Genomic DNA, 27,361 nt, shown 5'->3' on the forward strand with positions numbered 1-27,361 from the left:
CCAGTGATCTGACTGAGAACTGGAAGCTAATACTGAAATATAATTCAAAATGTTTAATTAACATGCTTATTATTGTAAACTAAATTAAAACAAATCTATGAAATTAGCAATTTAGTTGTCATCCAGCTATCTTTACATGATGGTAAACTCAGTCCACTCTCTGATCAGAAGCATATTGTACTGTAAGATGGATTCTGAACTCCAATATTATTGTCAAGCCACAACACAAGGAAGAAAACAAGATAGCAGACTGCTACAATAAACTCCATAGAGGAAGTAGTAGCTGCTGGATTTGACACATTTTGCAAGGTTAATTGCATGGCAACTTTGAAAGGTTCCAACCTAGTCTCATAGAATGAAAGTTATAACTACAATTTTGCAAACCAAGTTTTTGATGCGACATTCTATGTTTTGCTGATGTTTCCTGTTGAAATGAACACTACAGGCCCTACAACAACAATTGTGAATTTTGTTAGCTTTCACACAAATCATGGGTACTATGACTGTTTATGACTTTTACTACTACATTTACACACCTATTACAATGTGATTAACTTCTGCAGTTGCTTATAAAGTGTTGAACTTTGGACCCAGAGACAAAGCCCCAAGCCCAGCCAAGGACACTTGAAACAAAAATGAAAGTAAAGCGAAAGTGCCAAAGAAGTGACACAAAATGACGTGGCTCCTTCAGTAAATGTGCTTTTAATGTTGAATTTGCTATTAAAATCAGTTAGGTTTAGGTGTTGGTTTAGGGTAAGGATGTCTGTTTTGTTCACCTCTCATTTATCTTTTTGAACACTATTGGTTAGATTTAGGCTAAAGCTTTAGGTTGGGGGGTAGGTTTTACTCATGAAAACTTGGTCTGATTATGACATTATTTGAATCACTTTTGGTGGCTCCCACTGGACATTTCATTGGGAAACTGCAGCCAAATATCAAAAGAAGAGGAATGTGTCCGAAGCCGAATACTTTATTCGGAACGGCATGGATAATGACTTCAAAATGAATAACCGATTCATCCGATTAATATAAAAATATTTGTTGGACTGATTATCCAAAATGAACAAAGATAAAGTGTCATTTTAAATGAACATATCCAAAATTACAACTCATTTATGAATCTGTGCTGCCAATATTTCGAAAGTATAAACCTTAATGGGGTCATATAATGGTACATGCACTTTTTCAAGTTGATTGTACTGAAATGTGTGTTGGCTGTGCCTGTACACAACTATCCTATTATGATAAAAATCCATCCAGTGTTTTTGTTTTAATCTCCTTATATATTTTCCCCTGCCTCAAATCGAGCCGTTCGACCGTGTGACGTCACACGGTCGGACGCCCCTCCCAGGATTGTTGATTGACAGCAGTGTTTCAACACAGACCCGCCCTCGCTCGTGAGCAAGCTGTCAATCATAGTCCGTCATCATTGTTGATACACTGGAGCAGAATGGCGCCTAAGCGATTGTGGTTTTCTGTTCTTCGGTGTAATAACGAACACAGCAGTCATTTTGATGTTCCTAAATCTGAACCGCTGAAGACGCAGTGGCTGAGTTTTGTTTACGATGGGAATATTCCCCACGAGCAACGTCAATGCGTTCATGTTTGCGCGAATCATTTTTCACCAGACTGCTTTATAAACGAGGGTCAGTATAAAGCTGGTTTTGCTAAGAAGCTGCTGCTGAAAAAAGATTCGGTACCAACTATTTATATTCCCTCTGCACCTCCAGCAGAAGTAAGTGTAACGTTTTATTAACCTTTATATTAATCTTTGCAAATCGCTAACCCTAACGGAGGGGCGGGTGACCAAAGCTCATTATCATTTAAAGTCATATGCACTGAAACGGCGTGTTGAAAACAGAGCTGTTTCTGAGCAGGTAAAATTAGTGTTTTCTTAAAATACTAATGAGAATTTTTAATAAAAGTAAATTACAAAGTTTTCATTTAGACCCTAAAGATTCATATTAACTTGTACAAAAATGGCATTATATGACCCCTTAAGCACAAAAATGCGCACAGTGTGATTTCAGATCGGATGAGCATGGTCTCGACTCTGTTTGCAGTCTCTGTTAATTGTGTGCATCTGGAGCTTATCAAGAATAACATTAACTAAGATACAACATCATATACACTTTCCACTTCATAAAAATGTCTATGTTAATGCATCACATGATTCACACATAGTTCTCATGTATTTATTTATAGTCTAAACCTGAGCGTGATGTTAAATCCTTGACTTGAAGTGATGATTTCACATCGCGGTTGTATATCCATCTCTTATATTTGATCACATCTATATTCACATCAGCGATTAAGGTAATTAACAGTTTAAGGCTTTATTCCGAAAACGGTTAAAATGCTCCATAAAGGTTTAAATGCACCATAGGGCACCATGTTCATCTATTCTTAATATTCCTCCAGGGTTTCCCGCAGCACGGCCGCCTAAGCAACACACGCCTGCCGCCTTAACTACGTCATCAAAAAAATATATATGAGCGATATTTGCCGTGTTACTCTGTCCTGTTTTCTCCCTTTCCATCTTTAAATATGTGATAAGCCTTCGTGTTCGCTTCAGTCTTGTTATCAGCACGTTCTTCCGCAGCGGCACCGAGCGTGTGTGTGTGTGTGTGTGTGTGTGTTCATCTGAGCCTCATTGGTCTGTCACTGCTCGTCAATGTCAGAATATTTGAGATGACCAATCAAATCAAAGTAGGCGGGCTTTATGTTCACAGCGCGAATTTTAGCAGTGCGACTCGACAGTAAAGGAGTGACTCGACGCGCTTCAGTTTACGGTCGGTCAAGTGCGAGATAAGATGTAAGTTGCTAAACTAAACATTTGCTATTTGACAGTTTTTTTAGGTCATAAATGTTAAACGAATCACAAAAATAATCAGGGAAATTAATACACTTTTGTCTATTTTTGCCATTTTGAACTGAAAATAGACCACTATGTGACGTGACTGATGTAATGTAGCCTAATAATTAATTTACTGTCATTGTGAGGGGACAAGACACATTAACTAGGGTACCCGCAGGATCTTAAAAGCATTGAAAAATAATCTCAAATTAAGGCCTTAAAAGCCTTGGATTTGGTATACAAAGTCTTGGATTTCGTTACAAAGGTATTATATATTTTTTGCCTTTACTAGGATTAAGTTCATACCATAACAAAATTAACTGTTACTAATGCAGGCTAATTAAAAATTCATGCAACGTTGAGTGCATCCCGCACTCCACGTCATAGCAGAAAGCGCGAAAGCATGCGCACCGTTACTATGGTTACTAGGCAAGTGAATTGCAGAACAATAGTAGCCAAGCGTAGTTTGTCGTCTGAAGTGGAAACGTTTCAGTTTAATGCCAGAATTCAATAATTTAAACCCCAAATCAGAGCTTTTCTGTTAAAAGAACATGTTTTCTACCCGGTCTTTTCCAGTGTTGGGAAGGATACTTTCAAAATGTATTTCGTTACAGAATACAGAATACATGCCCAAAAATGTATTTTGTAACGTATTCCGTTACATTACTCAATCTGAGTATTGTATTCTGAATACTTGGATTACTTCTACATTGAATTGCATTATATAAGTGTAGGAATGCGGCCATCAAATCCTGCTTACTAAACAGGCCTAATTTGGTGTGTTTTTCTTTTTCCAAATGGCTGAATGTGTTAGGCTCAAGTCTCCCTGAAAGTGCAATATATTATAATTTGCTGTAGGAACAAAGACTATAAGGGTATGTTTATGCAAAATATGTTTTGCTTGGTTAAAAAAAAGAGAAGAATTGTCCAATTTTACCTTTTTAGTTTCTTTATTTACTCAGCTGTTAAAAGTGTGAAAATAGACAAATAAAATATTCTGTCTGTACAGAATTTGCCATTATATAAAAAAAAGAAAGAAAAAAAAAAACCACTGAGCAACTAAGCGCATAGGTGTTGCAACTTATCACCGTTAAATAAAAGCACCAGAAATAATTTTTCTTTTTTTAAACTACGCCACCAAATACAATTTTACCCACATGAAACCATGTTATATTGAAAAAACAACATTACTTATTGGTAATGTATCAACAAAGGCTAGCAGCAAAAACCTAGCCAAAATGTCAAAGTTGAACATAACGTTTGGTTACGTATGTAACCTCCGTTCCCCGAGGGAGGGAACGACACGTTGTGTCGGAGAAGCGACACTAGGGGTCTCTCTTGAGCGCCGATATTCACCTCTGATCTTATTGAAAAGGGCCAATGGGAGTTGGCAGTCGGTATTTGCATATCCCGCCCCCGGACATACGGGTATTTAAGCGGTGCAAATACGGGAGTTCATTCAGGATTTTTCTGAGGAGCCGGAAATGGTCCGGCCACAACAGTGGCTCGGTTCAGTGACATGGCGGAGGAAAGACACAGCGTGTCGTTCCCTCCCTCGGGGAACGGAGGTTACATACGTAACCAAACGTTCCCCTTCTGACGCTCTCTCCACGTTGTGTCGGAGAAGCGACACTAGGGGACCCATTCCAATCTTGCAATGCGCTGAACCTTGTACGTGGACCGCCGATACAGAGGCGGGCAGGGATTTCATCCAGTGCCACGCATCGTCTGTACCTGGCTGCACGTACCCTTCCCCAATGCCCCATAAGAACATCGGAGTCCTTCTAGTTACCCTGGGAGGGGAACAAGGCGATGTTTGCCAACATGGGAACGGGCCAGCCTGGCTGGCCTCTTTTCTCTCTATGTTTCTCGCATAGAGCAATCACGGCCGGGGCCCTTACACACATATAGGGAAGGGGGTCTTACCCAGACCCTGCGGAGACCACACCTGCCCTTTTTCTTGGGGAGAAAAAGTGGTAGACACGTCACACGGCCGTCTTAGGGCTCGTGTGGAAAGTATGGTTTGGTGGTAGATCCAGCCTTGAAAGGGGGGAGTTGCTACAGCATGGTGACCGAGGCAGCTGTAACTGCCTAAGGGAGACACGGGGGTCCGCTCGTAAGGGGACAGAACCGTGGAATTACACACAGGGGGAGTCCGAACAGGAGGCCTTCTTATTTTACCTGTGGAGCTCCTATACCAGTACGGGGTGGCTATCAGGGTACCCGCAGTGGCTTGGGTCGGCGAGTTCCTCCGCTGAACCACGGACCCGGAGGGCTGGGGAGGAATCGACCAGGGGCCCGACTCGGAGTGGGGCGCCCTGGGAAGAAGGCGCACTACTTTACCTTGACGTCAGGAAAAGGGCGCTGGGCGCAAGCGATCCACCCGGCCGGTCGGTCTACGTGTTACTGAGTTCTACGGGCTCGGACCTGAGAAAACAGGAGACGCAACCGACTCAACGCGGAGGTTGTAAAACCTCGCGAAGGTGTTGGGTGTTGCCCAACCCGCGGCACTACAGATGTCTGCTAGGGAGGTGCCCTTGGCTAGTGCCCACGAGGACGCAACACCCCTTGTTGAGTGAGCTCGGACCCGTAAGGGTAGGGGCACGGCCTGGGTGTGATAAGCCAGTGTGATGGCATCGACAACCCAGTGGGCAAGCCTCTGTTTGGAGACGGCATTCCCTTTCTGCCGTCCCCCAAAGCAGACAAAGAGCTGCTCAGAGCGTCTGGTGCTCTGTGTGCGGTCCAGGTAAATGCGCAGGGCGCGCACTGGACACAGCAACGAAAGGGCTGGGTCTGCCTCCTCCCGGGGCAGCGCTTGCAGGTTCACTACCTGATCTCGGAATGGTGTGGTAGGAACCTTGGGCACATAGCCCGGTCGCGGTCTTAGGATCACAGACGTATCTGCCGGACCGAACTCCAGGCAAGTGTCGCTGACAGAGAACACTTGCAGGTCCCCGACCCTCTTAATGGAGGCGAGCGCGATCAGCAGGGCTGAGGGCTGAGGGCTTAAGAGAGAGGGCCCTGAGTCCAACTGATTCGAGCGGCTCGAAGGGAGGTCTCTGGAGTCCTGCCAAGACTACCGAGAGATCCCAGGAGGGAACTAGGCCTGGCCGGGAGGGATTCAACCTCCGGGCGCCTCTCAGGAACCTGAGGATCAGGTCGTGCTTACCCAAAGACTTGCCATCTACAGGATCGTGGTGGGCGGCGATAGCGGCAACATACACCTTGAGGGTGGACGGGGACAGCCTCGCATCGGGTGATCCTTACCCGATGCGTGCCGCGGTGCCATGCTTGTCTCGGGACTCGAGTCTGGAGCCAGTGCTGGAGTGGTCTCATATGCATCAACCCCAGCGGCGCGACCGCCGCGGAGGACGCCATATGCCCCAGGAGCCTCTGGAAAAGTTTTAGAGGGACCACTGTGCCTGGCTTGAAGGAAGCGAGGCAGTCCAGCACCGGCTGAGCACGCTCGCTCGTGAGACGTGCTGTCATTGAGACTGAGTCTAACTCCAACCCGAGAAAAGAGATGCTCTGAACCGGAGTGAGCTTGCTCTTTTCCCAGTTGACCTGAAGCCCCAAGCGGCTGAGGTGCCGGAGCACCTGGTCTCTGTGTGTGCATAGTAACTCTCGAGAGTGTGCTAGGATGAGCCAGTCGTCGAGGTAGTTGAGAATGCGGATGCCGGCTACTTGTAGCGGGGCAAGGGCCGCCTCTGCGACTTTTGTGAAGATGCGAGGGGACAGAGACAGGCCGAAGGGGAGGACTTTGTACTGAAATGCCTGGCCGTCGAACGCGAACCGTAGGAAGGGTCGGTGTCGTGGCAAAATTGAGACGTGGAAGTACGCGTCCTTCAGGTCCACCGCTGCGAACCAATCTAGATGCTGAACGCCAGCCAGAATATTTCTCTGCGTAAGCATTTTGAACGGGAGTTTTAACAAGGCCCGATTGAAAACTTGCAAGTCCAGGATTGGTCGTAAGCCACCGCCTTTCTTGGGTACAATGAAGTAAGGGCTGTAGAAACCCTTCCTCATTTTGGTTGGAGGGACGGGCTCTACCGCGCCCTTGGCTAAGAGGGTCGCAATTTCTGTGCGCAGGGAACTGGCGTGCTCGCCGTGTACTGCGGAAAAGCGGACGCCCCTGAAGGGAAAGGGACCGGGGGGATGCGAGGCCGCGAACGGCGCGCTGCCCCCAGGAACCAATCATCCAACCGAGAAGGCTGTGGGGAGGATGGAGGGTTCCAGTCCAACCCCACGCTCAAGGCGGCCCGGGCAAGCATGTCGGACATCTGAGCGTCAGCCTCAGCCTGGGCCTGCTGGCCTGAAGGCGGCAGTCCAGGGGAGTCCTCGGCATCAGACACCGCACTCTCCGATGCAGCGGCGAGCTCATCTGCTTCAGACTCGGGAGGATAGACAGCCAGGCCGTGAGGCGAGCCGCTATCGCCGTGAGCGTGGACGGAGACCAGCGAGTGCGTCGGGGAACGGGAGGATCGCGGGGGGCTACCCGGCGAAACTGCACCCGCTGCCGCCCCCAAATCGCCCCCAGCGCCAACCGCACCGTCCTTAATCCCGTGGGAAGAAGGAGCAATGCGGGGTGCAGCTGGGGTGGCTTGCTTTCTGTTGAAAGCGAGCCGCGACCGCAATGTGGTCATGGTCATGTTCTCGCAGTGAGAACATGAACCATCCACAAACGCCGCCTCGGTGTGATCGCGGCCCAAACACACGAGACAGCGCCTGTGGCCGTCTGAAGCAGAGAGCACTCTACCGCATCCAGGAACGACACAGGGGCGGAAAGGCATCTTGAAAAAGACGCGTCCTTAAAAGGACGTTCAACGCCGCTGTGTTTGCTCTTTTAGAGAAAATTACTCTTTTAGTAAAAAACTCTTTTAATACACAGTGTGTGTGTGTGTGTACGTGTCTGCGCTGTCGAAGCGCTCAGGGGCAACAGTGCACGCCGTGCACTGAGAAGGAGAAAGCCGCTGTTGTGCGCCGTCAAGATCCAACAGCATGCAGATCGTCAGAGGAAAACAGGAACGTTTAAGTGGCGTGTAACTCGCAGCAAACTGCAGACAGACCATCGGCTCGAAGAAATTTTCTGAATGAACTCCCGTATTTGCGCCGCTTAAATACCCGTATGTCCGGGGGCGGGATATGCAAATACCGACTGCCAACTCCCATTGGCCCTTTTCAATAAGATCAGAGGTGAATATCGGTGCTCAAGAGAGACCCCTAGTGTCGCTTCTCCGACACAACGTGGAGAGAGCGACAGAAGGGGAACATTTGCATAACATTCACATGTAAAGTGTTGATTTTATATGAATGTCAGGTGAAAAAAAGACAATTTGTTTTACAAGAATAATGACACTGTCAATTGACATGCATTGCCTGTTAATGCCTGTGAACCTAAAGACCAATATGTTTTGAGCCATCTACCTACATGTCAACACTCCAGTAGGGTCGGTTGTATCGCAGCAGGAGAGCCTGCTCAAAGTGCTTATCTGTCATTTTGTTACGATGTGGAGTGAAAATAAGTCCTCCCTGGCTAAAAAGCCGCTCGACAGGAGCACTTGATGGCAGAGTAGTATTGTACTTTAAGAAGAGGGATCTGATCCGTGGATACATCTTCAATGAAGCCAATGACTTGTCTGGATCCTGGAGATACCTCCGCACCTCTTCCTCCGCTGATAAACTTGTCACCTGTGTTGTCTCAAAAGTGAAGAAGTTGTCATCTTCTGGATTACCTGCATTTACAGTGGTGCCGGCATCCTCAGAAGGCTCTGTATGAAGAAGACGAGTCTCTTGGACCATTGATGTTTTCATGGCTCCCCCCTCTTCATCAGCAAGCCACCACAGTTGAAACTTTGGGATGGTGGAAGCTGCCATCCTTGCCTCATGGGAGGCCAACACCTGCCCAAATCGAGTGTCAATGGCTTTTATAACAGCTGAGAGGATGTGGGTTGAGAACTGCACTTGGGTCAACTTTTCAGCTAACTTGGCTTTTAGGCTGACAATGGTGGGAACTATGTATCCAAAGTAACAGTTCTTTTCTCACTGGAGCAGGTTGATTGAGTAGGCAAGAGGTTTCAGAATGGCTATGTACTCTTTTAGAAACATCGTCTCTTGAGGATGCAGTTTGGCCACTTTCAGCTGGTCACAGATTCCATTGAGCTGACTCTCAGTGAGACTCATCAACTTCTCGATTGCATGATACTCTGAGCTCCACCTAGTCACTGAAGGTACCAAACATCTCATTTGGGCAATTTCCTCAATTGCTTCAGCAGCACCTGATGAGCGATGAGCCTTATTCCAGATTGCCGCACATTTAGACATTGCACTTCTGTATAATTTTCGAGAAACACCCTGTGAGGCAGCTTTGTCAAGATCAGTCGTGGCAACAAGATTCAAAGTATGCGCATCACATCGATGGTGAGGTGGCAAAAAAAAGTTTAGCTCTTCTTCCTCTTGCTCCTCCTGAAGAACTGCAGAGACATCAGCAAACTGCACATCATCTGTGCTATCCATCTCATCATCCATTTCACACCCTCCATATTCAGTGAACACCTTAACGAAATTGCTACCATTGTCAGTGACTGTGGCACTGACTTTGCCTTGGATCTGGAATTCTGCATGAATCTGACTAACTTTGGCAGCAATGACATCATAGGTGTGGCGGCCCCTTATCCTTTCACATGCTAAAGCAACAGACTTTCGGTCTAATGTCTCTGGCTCAATCCAATGACACGTGATTCCCATGAAACTCCTATGATGAGCCGTCCATATATCTGCTGTTGTGCACACGGTTTGAACATCCTGAAGTGTTTCAGTAAGTGCCTCCTTCATATTTTGAGATCCCCTTTCAATGCGCTGCATCAATGTTTTTCTGCACATTGGTGTCCTACCCCCACTAATTCCTGCAGTCATCTCACGGAATGAGGCATTCTCCACTAAGGAAAAGGGCTGCACATCTGCAATTATGAACTCAAGAACCAAGGAGTTTACTTTCCTTTGGGTGATTGCTGAGGTGCTGAGTGTTGCTTGTTTGAGAGGAGGTGGGGTTGGCATGGCACTTTGTTCACCACCATCATCTGATGCCATTTCTGCTCTTTGCAAGACACTGGAATGTTTCCTCTGAAATAAAGAAAGACAGAAAGAGCACAAATTAATAACACTGAAATTGTTGTAGCATTATCCTGAACCCATTTTACTAGCCAAGTGGTATGAGTATGCTATAACAACAGAAGCATGCATATTACATGCATGCAACTAAAACCACGTAGAAGCATTTAAACACGTTATGTATATCTTGACAAATGCATTAACGACCTTGCAACTAGGCTATATTATAATTTCCATTCAACTTTTTGCCTGCAACAATAGAATAATGACAAACAAATTATAATAATAAAAAAAAGTCTAGCTTTTAACACCTTTTACATTACACAGTTTCTTTTCTTGGCCATTGGTTAAAAGAAAAGAAAAAAAATGTACAGAAAAAACTGTTTCAGTAAAAAAAAAAAAAAGATTTCAGTGCTTCTGATGTTCTCTTGTATAGGCCAACTTTCCTTATGTGGGCTTCTAGGTCGCTATCAAACCAATCACTTGTTTAGCGTTCATGTAAACACTACATTCAGTTTCATCGATCTGAATGAATTCAGTCCGATTGATACAAAAGGTGTGCATAAACATAATGAATGGCGACTAAGCAAAAGCCGAATCCCCGACATTTTGGGCGATCTAGAAATGGGCGGCCGGACGCATTTATTTAGGTAAAAAAAGAAGACATGTCTGGGAAAAATAGGACGTATGGTCACCCTAACGTTAACTAGCATATCAAACGGGGCTAGTCAGTCTTTCAACGGCTCTGGGGCTAGTAAATCAGCACATAGGAGAATGTGAAGTAAGTCGCGCACGTCAACTAAGCAGGTAGCTACCGGATATAACTATAAAATAGCAAGGTGACCAGTAAAACTACAGCAGACGACTAACGTTGATAAAAAAAAAAAACTTTAAGATGTTTCTTAAGGTTGGAGGTGGAGTCTCTGGATGCTGAAAGGAGGTTAGTTGCTGGCAAGCAGAGGTTGCACTGCACAGTTATATTTCGTCCCCCTCCCTTCTCTTTCTTTAACGTGAAGTGCTGTTTAAATTTCCAAGATAGAAATGCATTCTTGCTCTGCTGTTGTTCCGGGTCCATCTCTAGCTCCCGCTGATCCTCTTCCAACTCCATTGACTGATCACGCACGCAAGCGGCAAACCGCGCATTTTTTTTTGTTGTTTTCATGTTGGGGCTTCTGGGAAAGAGTTGCCTTAATTTATTTAGAGAGTGAATAAACTCGTGAAACAGAAAAGTATCGTCATGTAATCCATTGATTTCAACAATGTAACTGTATTCTAAATACCAACTATTTAAAGTGTAACTGTAACGGAATACAGATACTCATAATTTGTATTCTGAATACGTAACGCCGGTACATGTATTCCGTTACTCCCCAACACTGGTCTTTTCAATAGTATCTGGCAATCATGCGCGCGCACTCTCTAATGCAAGAAGCGCGGATGATCTGAAAACACAGACGAGCTGGAGTTCAGCAATCTTCATTTGAGATTGTCAACTTAAATTGAAGTGTCATTCAGTCGGCCTGTGTTCTGTCACGAGCCGCTTGCGCTGTTTGTGCGAACAAAATGCAGGCTGATATCCCAGCAGTGTTTTTAATGTTGATGCAATGTTTCCCGAATATCCACACAATTTCAAATGTGACATTGATTTTATACAACAGTTAAAAAACAAAACAAAAGGGTAACATTAAGTGATTTACTACATTTAAAACAGTATAGTCAGGCTTATTGCTCTATTTTGCAATGAAATCTGTGGCTTTACACGAATCGTGAGATTCAATGAATGACTCGATGACTCACACATAAAGACAATGAGTTACCGCCACCTACTGGCAATTTTAATATACTTTTATATAATCTTTTTTATTATATAAAAGTATATTATTTATATATATTTATATTTATATAATACTTTTATTAATATTAAACGATTTTAACATTGCCTATTTATTGAACATTGTTTTATTTAAGGCATTATTTTTTTTTTTAAAGGTATTACAAAGGTAAAAAATGAAATGGGAAAATTGATTAAAGGGAGCAAATATTGTTTGAAACCCCCCACCACCACCTTAACTAACACATTTTCTGCGGGAAACCCTGTCCTCCTTATGCAAAAAGAAGAAACTGAAACATGCTATTATTCTTCCTTAAACTGTGCTAAATTTGAAAATGTTAAGTGTTCTTGTACTCTAGTATGGTGCGATATAAATGTAACATTATTATTATCATTATTATTTAACTAAATAATGGTGTCCTATTGTAACAATTCCCAATAGACTTCCTGTTTGTAGGCAATATTGTTTTTATTTTCATTTTTTTTAACGCTTGAATTTGTATTTATTATTCACTGCAAAAATGTGTGCTTGATATTTCACATGTCACTTTTGCCTTCAGAATAATGTTGTTATACATGCAAATGAGCTTATGTCAGAGAACATATAGAAGATGAGAACATATAGACGAATGAAAATTCTGTTTCATGCTGATATTAATATCTGAAATACCAGGAGAAACCACAATATATTCCATAGTTAATGTAGCCTACAAATTCAGCTTAAACTGGTAAGTATGATAATATGGTATTGTAATTCCCTTTTATTTGGTCTACCACAAAAACTTCAGTATAAATTACAGCTGGTACAAAACTCGGCTGCACGGATTATTTCACAAACTACCAACTCTGCCCATATAACTCCTGTTCTTCAACAACTTCACTGGCTCCCTGTTAAACTTCGTATTGATTACAAGATTCTGTTATTGACATTCAAGGCTCTTCATAGCCTAGCACCTTCCTATCTTCTAGATCTTATTCATATATATTCTCCTACCCGCACTCTTAGATCCTGTTCCTCTCTCTCTCTTGTGATACCTTCTGTTCATCTGATTTCTATGGGGTCCAGATCATTTAGCAGTGCTCCACAACTCTGAAACTCTTTACCGCCAGATATCCGTAATTGTGATCGTCTTTCCACTTTCAAGTCCCTCCTCAAAACCCACATTTTTAAATTAGGTTACTACAAATAACTCTTATTTATGACTGTATATATTCCTATGATAATGCACATTTTTATATGTGATTTTAGGTTTTTATCTTTTCTTATTGTAAAATTGATTATGTCTGTAAGGTGTCCTTGAAAGTCTTGAAAGGTGCCTATAAATAAAAGTTATTATTATTATTATTATTATTATTATTATTATTATTATAAGTAAAAAAAACAATAAAAATATTTTTTAAACAATAAATGTATATTATTATTACAATTAGGCTATTATTATGAAAAGGCATATACAAGACACATGTAATTAATAGAAACTACAAATGTAAGAGTAACACTTAAAAATGGGCATTTCATTTAGTTTTGACATGCTTCCTGTTTAAGCCATGCCCACACCCGGTTCTATCCGAATACAGAGACAGATACAGATAATTTTGTCATACGAACAGATATAGACACACATACAGATAATGGCTCCGCTGCACACCCCTAGTAAAGAAGCACATCATTTTGGTTTTCAAAAATTTTGCCATTGTCACATAAATTTCATGAAATCAGGCTGAAAGGTTCAGACAGCTCTGAACTGCATAAACAAACATCTGCACATTTGAGGACATCTTTCATATTTTAGAGTTATATATTTCTGGTGATGTTTTATTGTTTCCTTTACCTTAATTAATTTAAACTGAACTGAATATATTTATATGAATGTGTAAAATATATCTGAAATAATTGATACCTAAATAATAGGTCAGAGAGAGGAAAAAACAAATTCAATAACTGGCTGAACCAGTTAAAATAGCAGAAATGTGTGTAGACTTTGAAAGCAGAATAGGTTTCTGTCCAAAGAAATAAGTACAGATTAGATGCAACTCAAAAACAAAGCAAAATAAACAATTATGTTTGTGGATATCTAGTTTAGTTGCTACTAGGTGCCTCAAACCAAATTCTTTCAAAGATGTGATTCCATTAACCTGGAAAACCTCAGCAAATCCAGTGTTGACATCTTCCTAAAAAACACTTTGTATCAGCATGGTACCTCGTAAATACAACATTGTTTCCAGTCGAACTGTTAAAAATACATGTGCACTTGCTTCTGGAATCAGACTGGAACTGGGAATTGCAGCCTACTTTTGCCATTTCTGTGTGCATAATGTATCAGATAGTCAGTGAACAGACAGTGACTGCTTTGTGGCTGTGCCCTCTGAGTCCAAACAGTATATAACAAACACATTGCTAAAACCACAATAACACTCAAATTAGAATTAATTAGTTAAATTTTTCTTTTTTAAAGTAATGAATGTCCTTAAGTACACATTGAGAAAAATGTGGAAAGCGTTAACAATTTAAGTGACTTTATTGATCAGGAAACAAGCACAGCATTAGCATATCTGGACCTCACAGCAGTCTACAAAGGGAGGTAACCCTTACATCAAAGCATTGATGAGATGACGTAGAACTCTGCTTATTCCAGAGGTGACCAAATCACAATGTTTTATCAAAGTCATGTGACACAGCAAAAGCTCCATTAAATTTCTCTGTGAAGTGTTATTTTTTTTTAATAATGTCTTTGTTTTAAATGAACACTCATATGAGTGCATTCAAAGCCCACAACTATCATTCAGACAGTCTCACCCTGATACCCCAACCCATCTCTCCACATTCTTTGTGTTGTTCTGACCACAGTTAAAAAGCTCAAGTATATACACAAACATATTATACACGTATGCTAAATGCACAAACATACATTTCAGTATTCATCAGTCTCAACACATTCCAAACACCAGAATTTGATATTTCAGCACTTTGTTGAGGACCCTATTGCAGATGCTTATTAGTTTGGTACATCAGCATTCAAATTCTCTTTGTCTTTTTAATAAAAGGCTGCAGCACTAAATTTGATCTTAAAAATTGCAGCCTTTTGCATTAATGCTTGTTTTTTTCCTATTCACCAGTACATCTGTGCCCACAGAATAAGATACCAATTGTCTGAAAATAATTTTAAAGCAAGTATCACAATGTCTGTCTAGTAACAAGATACTTACAATTTGAATCACTTGTTCTCACTCACCAATGAAAACCTTCCTTTTGAAGTAAAATAGTCCCTTAAAATAAATTCTCTTCAAAAAGGCTGCATACTTCAAAAATATACTGTATATATTTATATATATATATATATATATTCCAAATGCTTCTACAAAGCACAACAAGTGAAAAGAACAGTCACATCTCAGGGCTTTCTTTAAGCAATTCAATAAAACTGGTAACACTTCACAATAAGGTTGTATTTGTTAAAGGTAGATAAATGTGATGTAATATTTTTTTAATGTCAAAATACATTCTACTATCCCAGTTTATTGTTCATTGAGGACTATAAGGAAGTCATTTGTGGGTTTACCTTCCCCAAAAGTATAAACACTGAGCCTCCCAGGCACTATCAAACATTGACATTTATATTTTGAGCAGCCACCTCATCCCCACCCATCCCATAGAATTTGGGGCATGGCTACTAGAAGGTCTTCAGCCAGGTGAATATGAACAACCATGGTAGATGTGTTACAGAGGAAAATAAATGTAGCTTCCTCTACAGATGTTAAAGCCAAAATTCAAAGACTTGTTAAAAGATACAGAGAATGGAGGAAAACTAGTAAACATTGGCATCACATTTACAGGGTGGATGACTTTGAGGGAATATTTGGGGTTCGATGGAGATACTGAACTTACAGAGTTGCTTCTCGACAGGTAAGCTACACTAAAGGTATAGCCACAAAACTAAGCTCATTATTGTCAAGCTCAAGATAAATTGGTTAAATACTCGGAATATGTATGTTTACGCTTACTAGTTACCAGAAGAACAATCCTACCTCATGTGCTGGATCCCCCACACATTTCAGCTGCCGTTCAATCCGGCGATGTTATCAGATGACCTGATTTCCTCCCACGCTTTCTCTACAGTGTGTTTATGATATAGTGGTCTTATTTATTACGACTTTAAGCTTTTATCACCTTTTATTTAGTGTGGCCTATTTTTTCATAGGGAATCAGAGAGAGTGAAAGGTGTGATGAGTCTAATGGGTGTTGACAAAGGTTGTTTTAATGCAGACTGTGGGCCCTATTTTATGAGTGCTAGCGCTAAGCGCAGTGCTATGTTTTAAGTCATTAGTGCAAAGTCAGTGGGCATGTCTATGAATTTTTAGTATTTTCATGCAAGCATGTACTAAGTCTGGGCATAAGTGGATTTAACGAAATTGTGAGTCCAAAGCTCCAACGGGCTAGGTCAAGTGCACTTTAATTCGGAGGCTCTTCTTTGGTTATTCTACAATCTGTGTCCAATTACATAGTCTGTTTCCTTTCAAGTGCCAGCGATATAAAGACAGTACATTCATAAGAAGTTGGTAGTGTAAATGGACTGTATGTGATGAATTAGAAGAATAGAAATATGGATTTACCTCTTTTATGCATTAACTGTTTCCTTGTTTAATGTCAGGCATTTTTCTTTGACAGTGACACGCTCCTTTTATACGCACGCAATCTTCTCATCAGGATTTTTAAATTATAGAGAATGTACATAAGTATTATTAATCATTTTCATCTACTGACACACAAATCATGGCTAGTATCAACAGCACGCACTTCACATCAATTTAGATTTTGAAAATGTTTCGAAATTAAAATTACACTTCAAACTAAATTCAAATATAATTAAAATAATGAAGTGGTAAAAATCAAACCAAATCCAAATATTTTACTCTGTCCAACTTTTTCCAACTTTAAATCACTTTAAAAATCACTCCACGACAACAGGTGGAAAAATACCAATATAAATTAGATCTTAAATACAATTATAAATATAAATATAACAATAATAATCGGAAAATAAGCCATGACCTATAGATAGTTTAACACAAATCTAATTCATTTTTGTTTCATAAAACAGCTTTTGTCAGGAACATAATTTGATGTTCCACTATATTTTCAGAGTTTGGAATCTCCAAACTGCAAATGCAGAAACTGACTTTAGACTTTGCACTGAGATAAGACTTGATTTTGAAACATCTTGTGCAATTACCTATTTCTCAGGAAAATAGCAGATTGCGTTTTGCACCACTTCATTACCATACACAACACCCACACCAAAACACCCATTTTCATTGCGCTGGCAAGGAAATTGTGCTAATAATTAAAACTCGCACTAAAATTGTATAAGACATTGTGCACATAGCGCAGAGCTATGTGCACTCACGAAAATAGAGCCCATGATTTTTGTAATTTTGTTTGGTGCCAATAGCAGCACAGAAATTACATACTTCACCTTTAACAACATTCGTTAACATTATCTAATGATGAACAATACAATACATTTATTTATCTGGGTAATGTTAATTGCATTAGAAAATGTAGAATGTTATATATGTTAACATTGGCTAATGCACTATGAACAGACATGACCAAACTATGAACAACTGTATTTTTATTAACTGACATTAACAAAGATTAATAAATGCTGTAAAAATATATAATGTTCATTTTTATTTCATGATACCTTATGCATTAACTAATGATAATGAATGGAACCTTACTGAAAAGTGTTACCATCTAATTTAAGAAATTGTATACACTCTTTTCGGTCAGTGTCAAAATAGAGCTGAATTTTATAATGTAATATGAGTACTCAATTTATCAAGCTTTTATTACTATACAGTATTGAATAATTTTGTTATGGAAAAAAAAAATGCCAGTTGATGTTTAAACTACGCTTAATCTGATTACACAAATGGATGGTCACTGATACAACATATCTTTAATGAATTTCCCAGTGTTTAATTTCCCAATAGTGTCATATTTACACAAAGTATATTCATATTTATCTTTTGCTTTACCGCAATGGTAAATATGTAACAAGCCTATGACACAATATATAAAAATCTTTGCTGTTTTAATTTTACATTTATAGATAGAAAGTGAGAGGTGTCTGTTTGTTCTTAAATTTAGTATTTGGAATGTTGACAAAAGTGTCATATCTCATTTACTGAATCTGTGAATTAGGGTTAAGATACTTTTTTTAGAAACATTGCAAACATCAAAACTTGGCATCAGCCGTTATATGATCTGTCTTTCTCCATTCATCATTTTGCCAAAGAGACAAGAAAATAATGAAAAGGAAAAATGAAGAGTAAGGCCACATCAAAAATTGCACACAATGGTTCAACTAACAATGAATGTCCCAAAGTTGTTTTCTTGTTTATAAGTTATTCAATCAGTGAGATCTTTCCATGACCATTAATGATTAGTTTGGGCACATCCAGTTCTTTCTCAGCCATGCCGTTCTTGTCACTTCCTCTAATCCTCTCAACTTATTCAGTCTCTAGAATTGTAGATTTCTTTTGAGCCTCATCATTGAAAGATGATGAAAGATTTCAATTACAGACAATACATAATAATTAACAGCTGTACTTTTGGAAAGAAAAACATTAATATTCACAGACAAAATTACACATGTGTGGGTAGCCCATCGACACCATAAAACCATGTAGAATCTTTTCGTAAAGACTTAATTCTCTGATTGATCCACTGATTTTCATCAACTTTCAACAATCTCTTCTGTTCTTTCTCAAATCTGTCAAACTAAGTACAGAATGTGACTAAGAGAGCTGCTGCCCAATACATCCACCTCGACAGGGTACAGATTTAAACTTCAAACACTTCACGTTTTAAAAGAACCACAGGAAAGTAATTACTCCAATTCGACTGATGGACAAAGGAAGAAAAAAAGAAGGAACCAAAAAAGAATAATCACAATGAGAAAGCTAAAGCACCTGTCAAAGAGAGCAAAGCAAATCCAATAAATGATCAGTGGGGTGGAGAATGCGTCTTAAAGATGGTGTAATCCAGTGCCAGACAACGGGTAATTCAGGCCTGATGGGTGCTGCAAGAGACCCTTTTATGGGCAGTGTGGGCAGCAGGAAGCTGTACAGTAGACTGGAAAGCTCTGTGCATGGGTCGTTAGTTGTAGGTTCACCAATCAGCAATAAAAATAAGAGCTAGCAATGCACCCAACTGGTCTTTATTTTGGAATCAAGAAACAAAGAGAGCTAAATCCATTTATTTGCTCATTCATTCCTGCCAGGGCAACGATGCAGCAGTCTGTTCTATATGTGTCACTGTGCTGTCTCTCTGGTGTTTATTTGAAATAATAAAAGCTGCAGTAAAGAGGAGAGAGGTGTGAGTTTGGTCTAAAGATGATCATGAAAGGGTTTCCATCAGCCTTGTCCTCACTGTACTGGCTTGTGAAGCTCAGGTAGTACTATATAGTGAGGTTTCCAAGAGCAAACATCAGGTAGACAATCAAAACTTCAGTTAGGGCTTTTGTGTCAGGACTTGAATTTCTCAGATCCTCTACCCTTGTGTTGGGTGGACTGCCAGGAACCTGCAAACAAGCAGATTTAACAAGATCATATTGTACAGTGTGTACCACAAAACATTGTGTGTGATGTTGTGTGGGGAATGTCATGAAAAAATGGCCAGTTCACAAAGTAGAAAATAAGAAATGTTTGTATATTTTGCATAGAGTGAAGGCCAGTTAAATTATGGACTATTGAAAAAAATGATATGTAAATTTATTTTTGTAGCCTGATCTCATGAAAATAAAGTGACTGGCAACATTTTTGCAAAATGATACAATGTGGTTCATGACATGTTTCTGGGGGAAAATGTAAACTGTCTGCCGCTAAAAGAGTTAAATGTTTTCTGAAAGAGACGAGGTTTTGAAAGTTACTGCTCTATAGAGTTTTATATCAACAAAACCTACCCTAAACCTTAAACTAAAAACTCAGAAAAAGCAAATCTGAGATGAAAAACAGATGAGGATTTGAAGGTTAATGTGCATGCTCAGAAGGACTCCTAAACTGGTCCTTTGAGCGACAGTTGAGCTTCAGAAATCATCAGTTTGATTGCAACTGAACAGCAATGTACTGCAAATGTAGTTGGTTACGTAATGCAAGCATAAAAATGTATTGATCAAAGAAAGAACTTTCCATGGTTCAAGGTCATGGACGGTTGGTGTGACCACTCTGGACACCATGGCAGTTACAGATGGCGAGTTTTCAACGTTTACTTATCTTGCTAGCTAGCTAATGTTAACAAATGTCGATAACTAAATAACATGATACCTCAGTATGAGTTTCCCTCCTGCTTGTGAAATGTGCTGAGTGTGTGACGTTGGCAGGGACCTAGATTATGTAACCCCCCCATTCAATGCTCAATGCTACTGACCCCAGCTGACCAGTTGATAGCCCTGGCCTGAAAATGGACTAGCAACATTTGTGTTAGGAACGGGCAAAAATAAGTATTAAAGTCAGTACAACCAATACTACCATAATGCAAAAATATCTACATTTTATTTATTGAGTTTAATTGTCATGAAAATAATGTCACAAGGCAAAAAATAAAAATAAATAAAATCATATTGGTCTTAAAAATCGTCTTATTTTCTGTATGTAAATTGTAATTTCATTTTTTTTTTCTTTTGATTTTGGTGTAAAATATGACCTGGACATAGGTCATGGGTAATTACAACACCCACAAATGAAAACCCAGTTTGTATTTATAGTAAAGCCATGCAATGCAGATCTTGCTTTGGGCACACAGAAGTCATCAAAAAATGTTTTGTTATGCACAAGCAAGAGATGCTTATAGAAAGTACTTGCACTCATTGGCGCAAGTGTCATCTCTCTCTACTTCTTACCTCACTTTCACAGATGTAGTCCTTTGAAGCATAGCAATCCTCTCCAAGTTCCTGCAGGGAAATAAGGTTATAGGTCAGACGTGGAATTAAGTATAATATGGTGGTGTTATATTTGAGAGGGCTATCTATCTTAAACTAGATATCTGCTGATTTAGATGTGTTTCATGGCTTCATCTGACAATATAGATTATGTGCAGAGCTGATGTCTCTCTCTCTCTCTCTCTCTCTCTCTCTCTCTCTCTATATATATATATATATATATATATATATATATAAAATGTATGTAGCATTTTCATTCTTGTGGGAGGTACAATAAGTCTAAAAACAGAAGGTATTCAAATAAAGTTTCAAGAAGTACTGTCTATCCATTTTCTTCCAAGTAAAGGTCGGAACAATCATAAATTACACTGTTTCAGGTGCTATTTTATGACTATCAAAAGAAATAAGCAATAGGGTACAACAAAGCTAAAGGCACACCTTAAGGGAAATGTTTGGTCTCAAAGTGTATCAAGAAAAAAAATATTTGTATTGAATATTGATGAAGCAACATCATTGGTGTGAAAAGAAATAACAGAAGTGGGTTTGCTTTATAAAAATAAAAAAATAAAAAACGTGTGAGGGAGTGATAGTGAAATCATGTAAATATAGGGACAATAGTTATAGGGCAACATTTTTCAACTTGGGTACACCAATTCACACTCATGCAGTAGAGATTTTAAAGCTGGCACTAGCCTTTCATTGAGATCCAGAAATCTGTTATTCACATGCACAGCAAATCTGGTAAAAAGTCTGGTAAGTACAGTGCCAGTAGTATAACACAGGCAGACATGTATCATCACATATGCTATGCAGCCTTTATTGGCATTATCCCATTTTAACCATCTTGCTGCATTCTAAGCCACATCTTTTTGTTATCTTCTCTAAATTGTCTGGATTCTCATGAGCTCATAGTAATCAAAATCTTTACAAGGAGTTACAAATCCTTCCCTTTCTATTCAGTCATATACCCATACATTTATTCTTGCATCTCACATTGTAAAATTGTGTTCCCACAAAGAAGGTTATCAAAGTTTGTTTGTCAAGACGTCGCTTCATCACACTCGGCATTGCTTATGACAAAGAAGGTTGGGATTGAAATAGCATACTTGCACAGATACAGTTTCACCCTAATCCAATAAATCTTTAAATTAAGTCAGAAGAAAGGCCTTGAGTACATCAGTATGGCCAGGTTAGCATTTGCAATAAGATCAGTGGGGCTTAGAGGAGATCTTATCATCTCCCGACACCTCCAGTTAGGACAGAAGTATAGTGTGTGGACAATGCTGATGTGTGGTTTCTACCTGTATTGCATTGTTTAATTGTTTCTGAAGAGATCAGTAATACCTCCCAATATTCTGTTTATTATTGTTAATGAAAAATAAAACAAACTAATTGAGAACATTTCCAAAAAGAAAAACTGAAACTAAAATAAAACAAAAATGACAAGAATTTGTTTTTGATTATATATATATATATATATATATATATATATATATATATATACACACACATACATACATGTATATATACACAATTTTAAACCTTTTGAATAACAACAACAAACAATCCTGAGAAATGCAAAGGTGGTAAACAAATAAAATAATTATTAGTTAACAAATTAATTTCAATGTGTTAGCCCTAAAATACTTGGAAAGAAAAAGGAAACTAAATATACTGAAAAACCAAAACTAATCTAAAACTAACAAGAACAGAGTGAAAAATAATATAAACTAAACTACATTAAACTAAAAATATTGGAAATAAAATAATGAAAACCTAAATAAAAATTAAAAACGATAATAAAAAAACCTGGCAACAACATTGTGCATCTGTTTGTCTATTACAAAAACTGTTGTTTCAATAAGATGCAGTGCTCCATAAAACTGAAAGACATACAATGGCCAAGAGTAGAGAATGTATCCCATAGGGATTTAAAACCTCAATTAATGTCCTCTGTGTGATGCTCCTCTGGTCAGCCTTTATTTCACACAATGCTCTTTCCTCCAGCCTCAATCAATCTTAATATCCTCTGCTCTGATTAAAACAGAGCATGGAAGACAATTAGAATGAGTGACTCCAAGATATGTTCAAAGTCAGTGCACTATATGAACTGTTTAAGTGCTCCAGTGGATCTTTTAAATCTAGGAAGAAAAAGTGAAACATTGCATGACAAATACTACTATACCACTAGTCCCTAGCATGGGATGTTGGTGTGCTGATGTTCCCACCAAATGCTTAAAGGGCTAGTTCACCCAAATACGAACATTCTATCTTAATTTACTTACTCTCATGAGATACCAAATCTGTATAGTTTTCTTTCATGGGACACTAAAGACGAATTTTAAAGAATATCTGAAATGCTCTCTTCCATATACTGCAAATGATAGGGGTGTCAAGCAAAAAGGTCAAACAAGCAACATCAAATTATCATAAAAGTAATCCAGTTCACTCTTGCACCACATTCAAAGTCTTCTAAAGCCATATAATAGCTTTGTGTGAGGAACAGTCTGAAATCTAAAGACCAACAAATACTCTCCACAAGTACGTGAATGCAAACACTTCTAGCAAGTATGTGTTACATTCTCAACATTGACAAAAGGGGCAATATAGCGAGATTAGTGTGAATTGACAGTAAACATTATAGAATACATTTTTTTGGGTGAACTATACCTTCAACCAGCAGAACTACCTTGGTCAACCAACTTCATAAAATAGACCTTTCCGGTCACAGTCGACCGCATTCCCTTTTCAAATATCCTCTTTTGACCGTGAGCGGATACAAACGTGTTCGACGCATGCACACTACAACTACTTTGTGATACTCTTTTAGTCAACAACAGATGCATGCAGCGACGATGTGCACATACAAGGTCTGTTTGTGAGTTGAGCATATCTGGGATAGTCTGTGCAGACTGTGCTGATGAATAAACTGCATCATGCAAACTATGTGCATTAAGATCAGCAACGCGCAAAACTGAAGTTTAATTTGGCCTTAAGTTTTGCTGTAGAGCAGCAAGGCTTAGCACCAAACCAGTATAAATCGGTCTGGACCAACCTGGAAATTCATCCTGGTCTTTTCAGAAAACAAATGCAATTGCATTTGGATATACTATTAAGTATGTACAGGAAACACTATTGGAAATACTAAAATCTTTATTTACATTATTTATGTGTTTGTGTATTGTGCATCTTTTCCTGTTAGTTTATGTGTCACTTCACCTGATCTGTGAATGTAGTGATTGTGTTGAATTAGCATTAGCTCATGCAGTGAACTTTCTGTGTCTTCTGTGTAAACATGCATAATTAGATGCAGGCTTAGGCAAAAGCCAGAACATCTAGAACTGCAGCTGGCAGGAGAGAGAGGAGAGAGAGAGAGAGCGAGAGAGAGAGGGAGAGAGAGAGAGAGAGAGAGAGAGAGAGAGAGAGAGAGAGAGAGAGAGAGAGAGGAAGGCACAGAAATTGTGTGTTGACAGTGTGTGTGTGTGTGTGTGTGTGTGTGTGTGTGTGGGGGGTGTAGACGACAGTGACTAAAAGCCAATTAATTAGCGAGAGCGGTGATGTGTGTCAGCTGCCTTTTGACATCAGCCCAGATCTCTGTTCACAGCTCCGCTAATGCAACTCCCCACACCCTTCCATTTTTATTCCACTCATTCACACCTCATCTCCCTGCATAAAACTCACACTCGTCCTGATTGTTTACACAGAAACATAGAAAGACATATGTGGTGTCGTACAGCTCATACCTAGCTCAAACAAACCTTAAACACAAACTCATTCATCCACTTGAGTGCAGGAATTCATTAATTCTTTCATCCTCCTGAGAACAAACTAGTCTTGATATCAAAACGCTAACCACCTATATATATGCACACTGTTGATGGATCAGCATGCCGTGAAGCGTTTTTCACAATGCATTTTACTTCAGTAATGTGATGTATTTCCAAGTAATATATAAATAATGTAGGACAGGACTTCATTTTATCCATTAGACTTTGACTGGATCCTTAAAAGTAAGGCTATGATGTTACTGGCTTATTTTATCCCCCCCTCCCCCCTTAAATAAAATTAAAGATTTTATAAGCAAACATTATTATTTTTTATTTAATTTTTTTTGCCTTTAGAATAATGTGCACTGATGAACCATGCATTATAAAACCAGGGACATTAATTAATAAAATAAATACTTTTGCTATTGTTATTTCATGTTGTCTGTAGGTGTCAGATTGCTTTTATTGCATTTATACATCTTGGTTCATGTAAATTCCGACATATACTAATAGATTTTTAGCATTAAAAAATGTATTTGTTGACATTAGTTAAAGTACATTATAATCCTCTCATAATTTACTTACCTTTAAGCCATCCCAGCAACAATTTAAAGGTTAAAACGTTTTGATTATCAATTTGTTTCTTACACCAATCTATCGGTTTGCTTCAGAAGACATTCATTTATTGACGGGGGTCGTGTGGATTACATTTATGCTGCCTACCATCAAATAGCCAGTAGACTGGTGCCATACCCCTTCACTTGCATTGTATAAACAAACTGAGCTGAAATGTGCTTATAAAAATCTTCACTTCGGTTCTGCTGAAGAAGGAAAGTCATACACATCTGGGATGGCTTAAAGGTAAGAAAATAATAAGAGAAGTTTCATTTTTGGGTGAATGTCTCGGGTTACACGTGTAACCCTTGTTCCCTGAAAAAAGCGGAACGAGATGCTGCGCTTTTGCTAAGCGCTACGGGGAACAATCCTGCATTGTGAACAGCTGTAAATTTCTGTGAAACACTTCAATGAACATTGACCTGAATTTATAGCCTCGGCTGGTGATGATCATTAGATGCACCTGTGGCCAGGCTATAAAATAGAGCCATCACCAGCGTGTCGACAGATACCTTTTTCTGAAGAGCAGTCCTGGGACGTCCCAGTGCGGCAAAAAAGCGCAGCATCTTGTTCCGCTTTTTTCAGGGAACAAGGGTTACACGTGTAACCCGAGACGTTCCCTTTACAAAAAGCTTCACTTTGATGCTGCGCTTTTGCTAAGCGCTATGGGGAACGCAATACCCATGCCACCGCACTGGGGCTGTCCGGACCCCTACGGTTGTGAAGTGTGCTCACAAAAACGCGAGAGGTCCCAGACATTAGCTTGATGTCGACTCAAGGGCGTAAGAGCCCGGAGTAGCAGAAACATCTAGCCCATAGAGTTCGATGAACGTGTGCGGAAAGGACCAGCCTGCCGCATCACGAACGTGTTCAGGCATGAGCCTGCCATAAAAAACTGAAGAGTGTGCGCGGAGAGGACCAGCCTGCCGCGTCACAAACTTGTTCAGGCATGAGTTTGGGATGTCGACTCAAGGACGTAAGAGCCCGGAGTAGCATGAACATCCAAACGATAAAATCTGATGAATGTGTGTGGAGAGGACCAGCCTGCCGCATCACAAACTTGTTCAGACGTGAGCTTGAGATGTCGACTCAAGGACGTAAGAATCCGGAGTAGCAGAAACATCTAACCCATGAAGTTCGATGAACGTGTGCGGAAAGGACCAGCCTGCCGCATCACGAACGTGTTCAGGCATGAGCCTGCCATAAAAAATGGAAGAATGTGCGCGGAGAGGACCAGCCTGCCGCGTCACAAACCCGTTCAGGCATGAGCTTGGGATGTCGACTCAAGGACGTAAGAGCCCGGAGTAGCATGAACATCCAAACTATAAAATCTGATGAATGTGTGCGGAGAGGACCAGCCTGCCGCATCACAAACCTGCTGCAGAGGGACCCCTCTAGCCAAGGCTTTAGAGGCGGCGACCACTCTGGTGGAGTGAGCCCTGACACCTACTGGCGAAGCTTGACCGCGCGCCTCATAGGCCAGGGCAATAGCATCCCTCACCCAATGTGACATAGTCTGCTTGGTAGCGGCTGCCCCCCTGTTGCGGCCCAAAAAGCAGACAAATAATTGCCCAGACTTACGCCACTGGCTAGTGCGGTGGACATAAGTCTGAAGGGCACAGACTGGGCAGAGTCCGTGAAGACTTTCCTGCTCCGGCGTTAAAAACGGCGGGGAGCAGAAGGCTTCCAGAGTGACAGGGTGTAGTATTTCGAAAAAGGCACCTTAGGAAGGTAGTCAGGATGAGGATGCAGGATAGCTTTGGCCATACCTGGGGCAAACTCTAAACAGGCCGGCAAAACAGACAGAGCCTGTAGATCCCCGATTCTCTTAAGAGAGGTAATCGCCACAAGAAAAACCAGCTTGAGAGTCAGAAGTCTGTCAGACGCTGACTCTAGAGGTTCAAAGGGGGTTTCAGCCAGACCCTCCAGGACTATTGCTAAGTCCCATGAGGAAGTTCTGGTCCTAACAGGAGGCCTCATTCACCTGGCTCCACGAATGAAGCGAGCGAGTAGAGGGTGCCTCCCCAAAGGCGTCCCGTCCATCAAGGCGTGGCAAGCCGAAATGGCGGCCACATAAACCCTGAGAGTAGCGGGGCATATGCCTGCTGACAGTTTTTCCTGCAGAAAGTCCAGAACTGAAACAATTTGGCAGTTAACTGGATCTGCACCATGTAAACTGCACCACTTTTCGAAGACACCCCATTTGTAGATTGGTGTAGATTCTTCTGGTGGAGGGAGC

The 27,361-nt window shown here is 40.4% G+C and overlaps 1 protein-coding gene across 1 annotated transcript in view; it reads right to left on the minus strand.

The window, feature by feature from the left end:
- Positions 1 to 17,506: 17,506 nt before the first annotated feature.
- LOC127621513 (GDNF family receptor alpha-2-like) overlaps positions 17,507 to 27,361 on the minus strand; it is a 157,658-nt gene continuing 147,803 nt past the window's right edge. Inside the window, exons 8-9 of the mRNA XM_052095161.1 lie at positions 20,702 to 20,752; positions 17,507 to 19,384 (exon numbers count right to left, since the gene is read on the minus strand). Coding sequence (XP_051951121.1) covers positions 19,262 to 19,384; positions 20,702 to 20,752 — 174 coding nt within the window. The 3' untranslated portion in view covers positions 17,507 to 19,261. The remainder of the gene's footprint in view (positions 19,385 to 20,701; positions 20,753 to 27,361) is intronic.

Source organism: Xyrauchen texanus, chromosome 27 (assembly GCF_025860055.1).
Source record: "Xyrauchen texanus isolate HMW12.3.18 chromosome 27, RBS_HiC_50CHRs, whole genome shotgun sequence".
NCBI lineage: Eukaryota > Metazoa > Chordata > Actinopteri > Cypriniformes > Catostomidae > Xyrauchen > Xyrauchen texanus.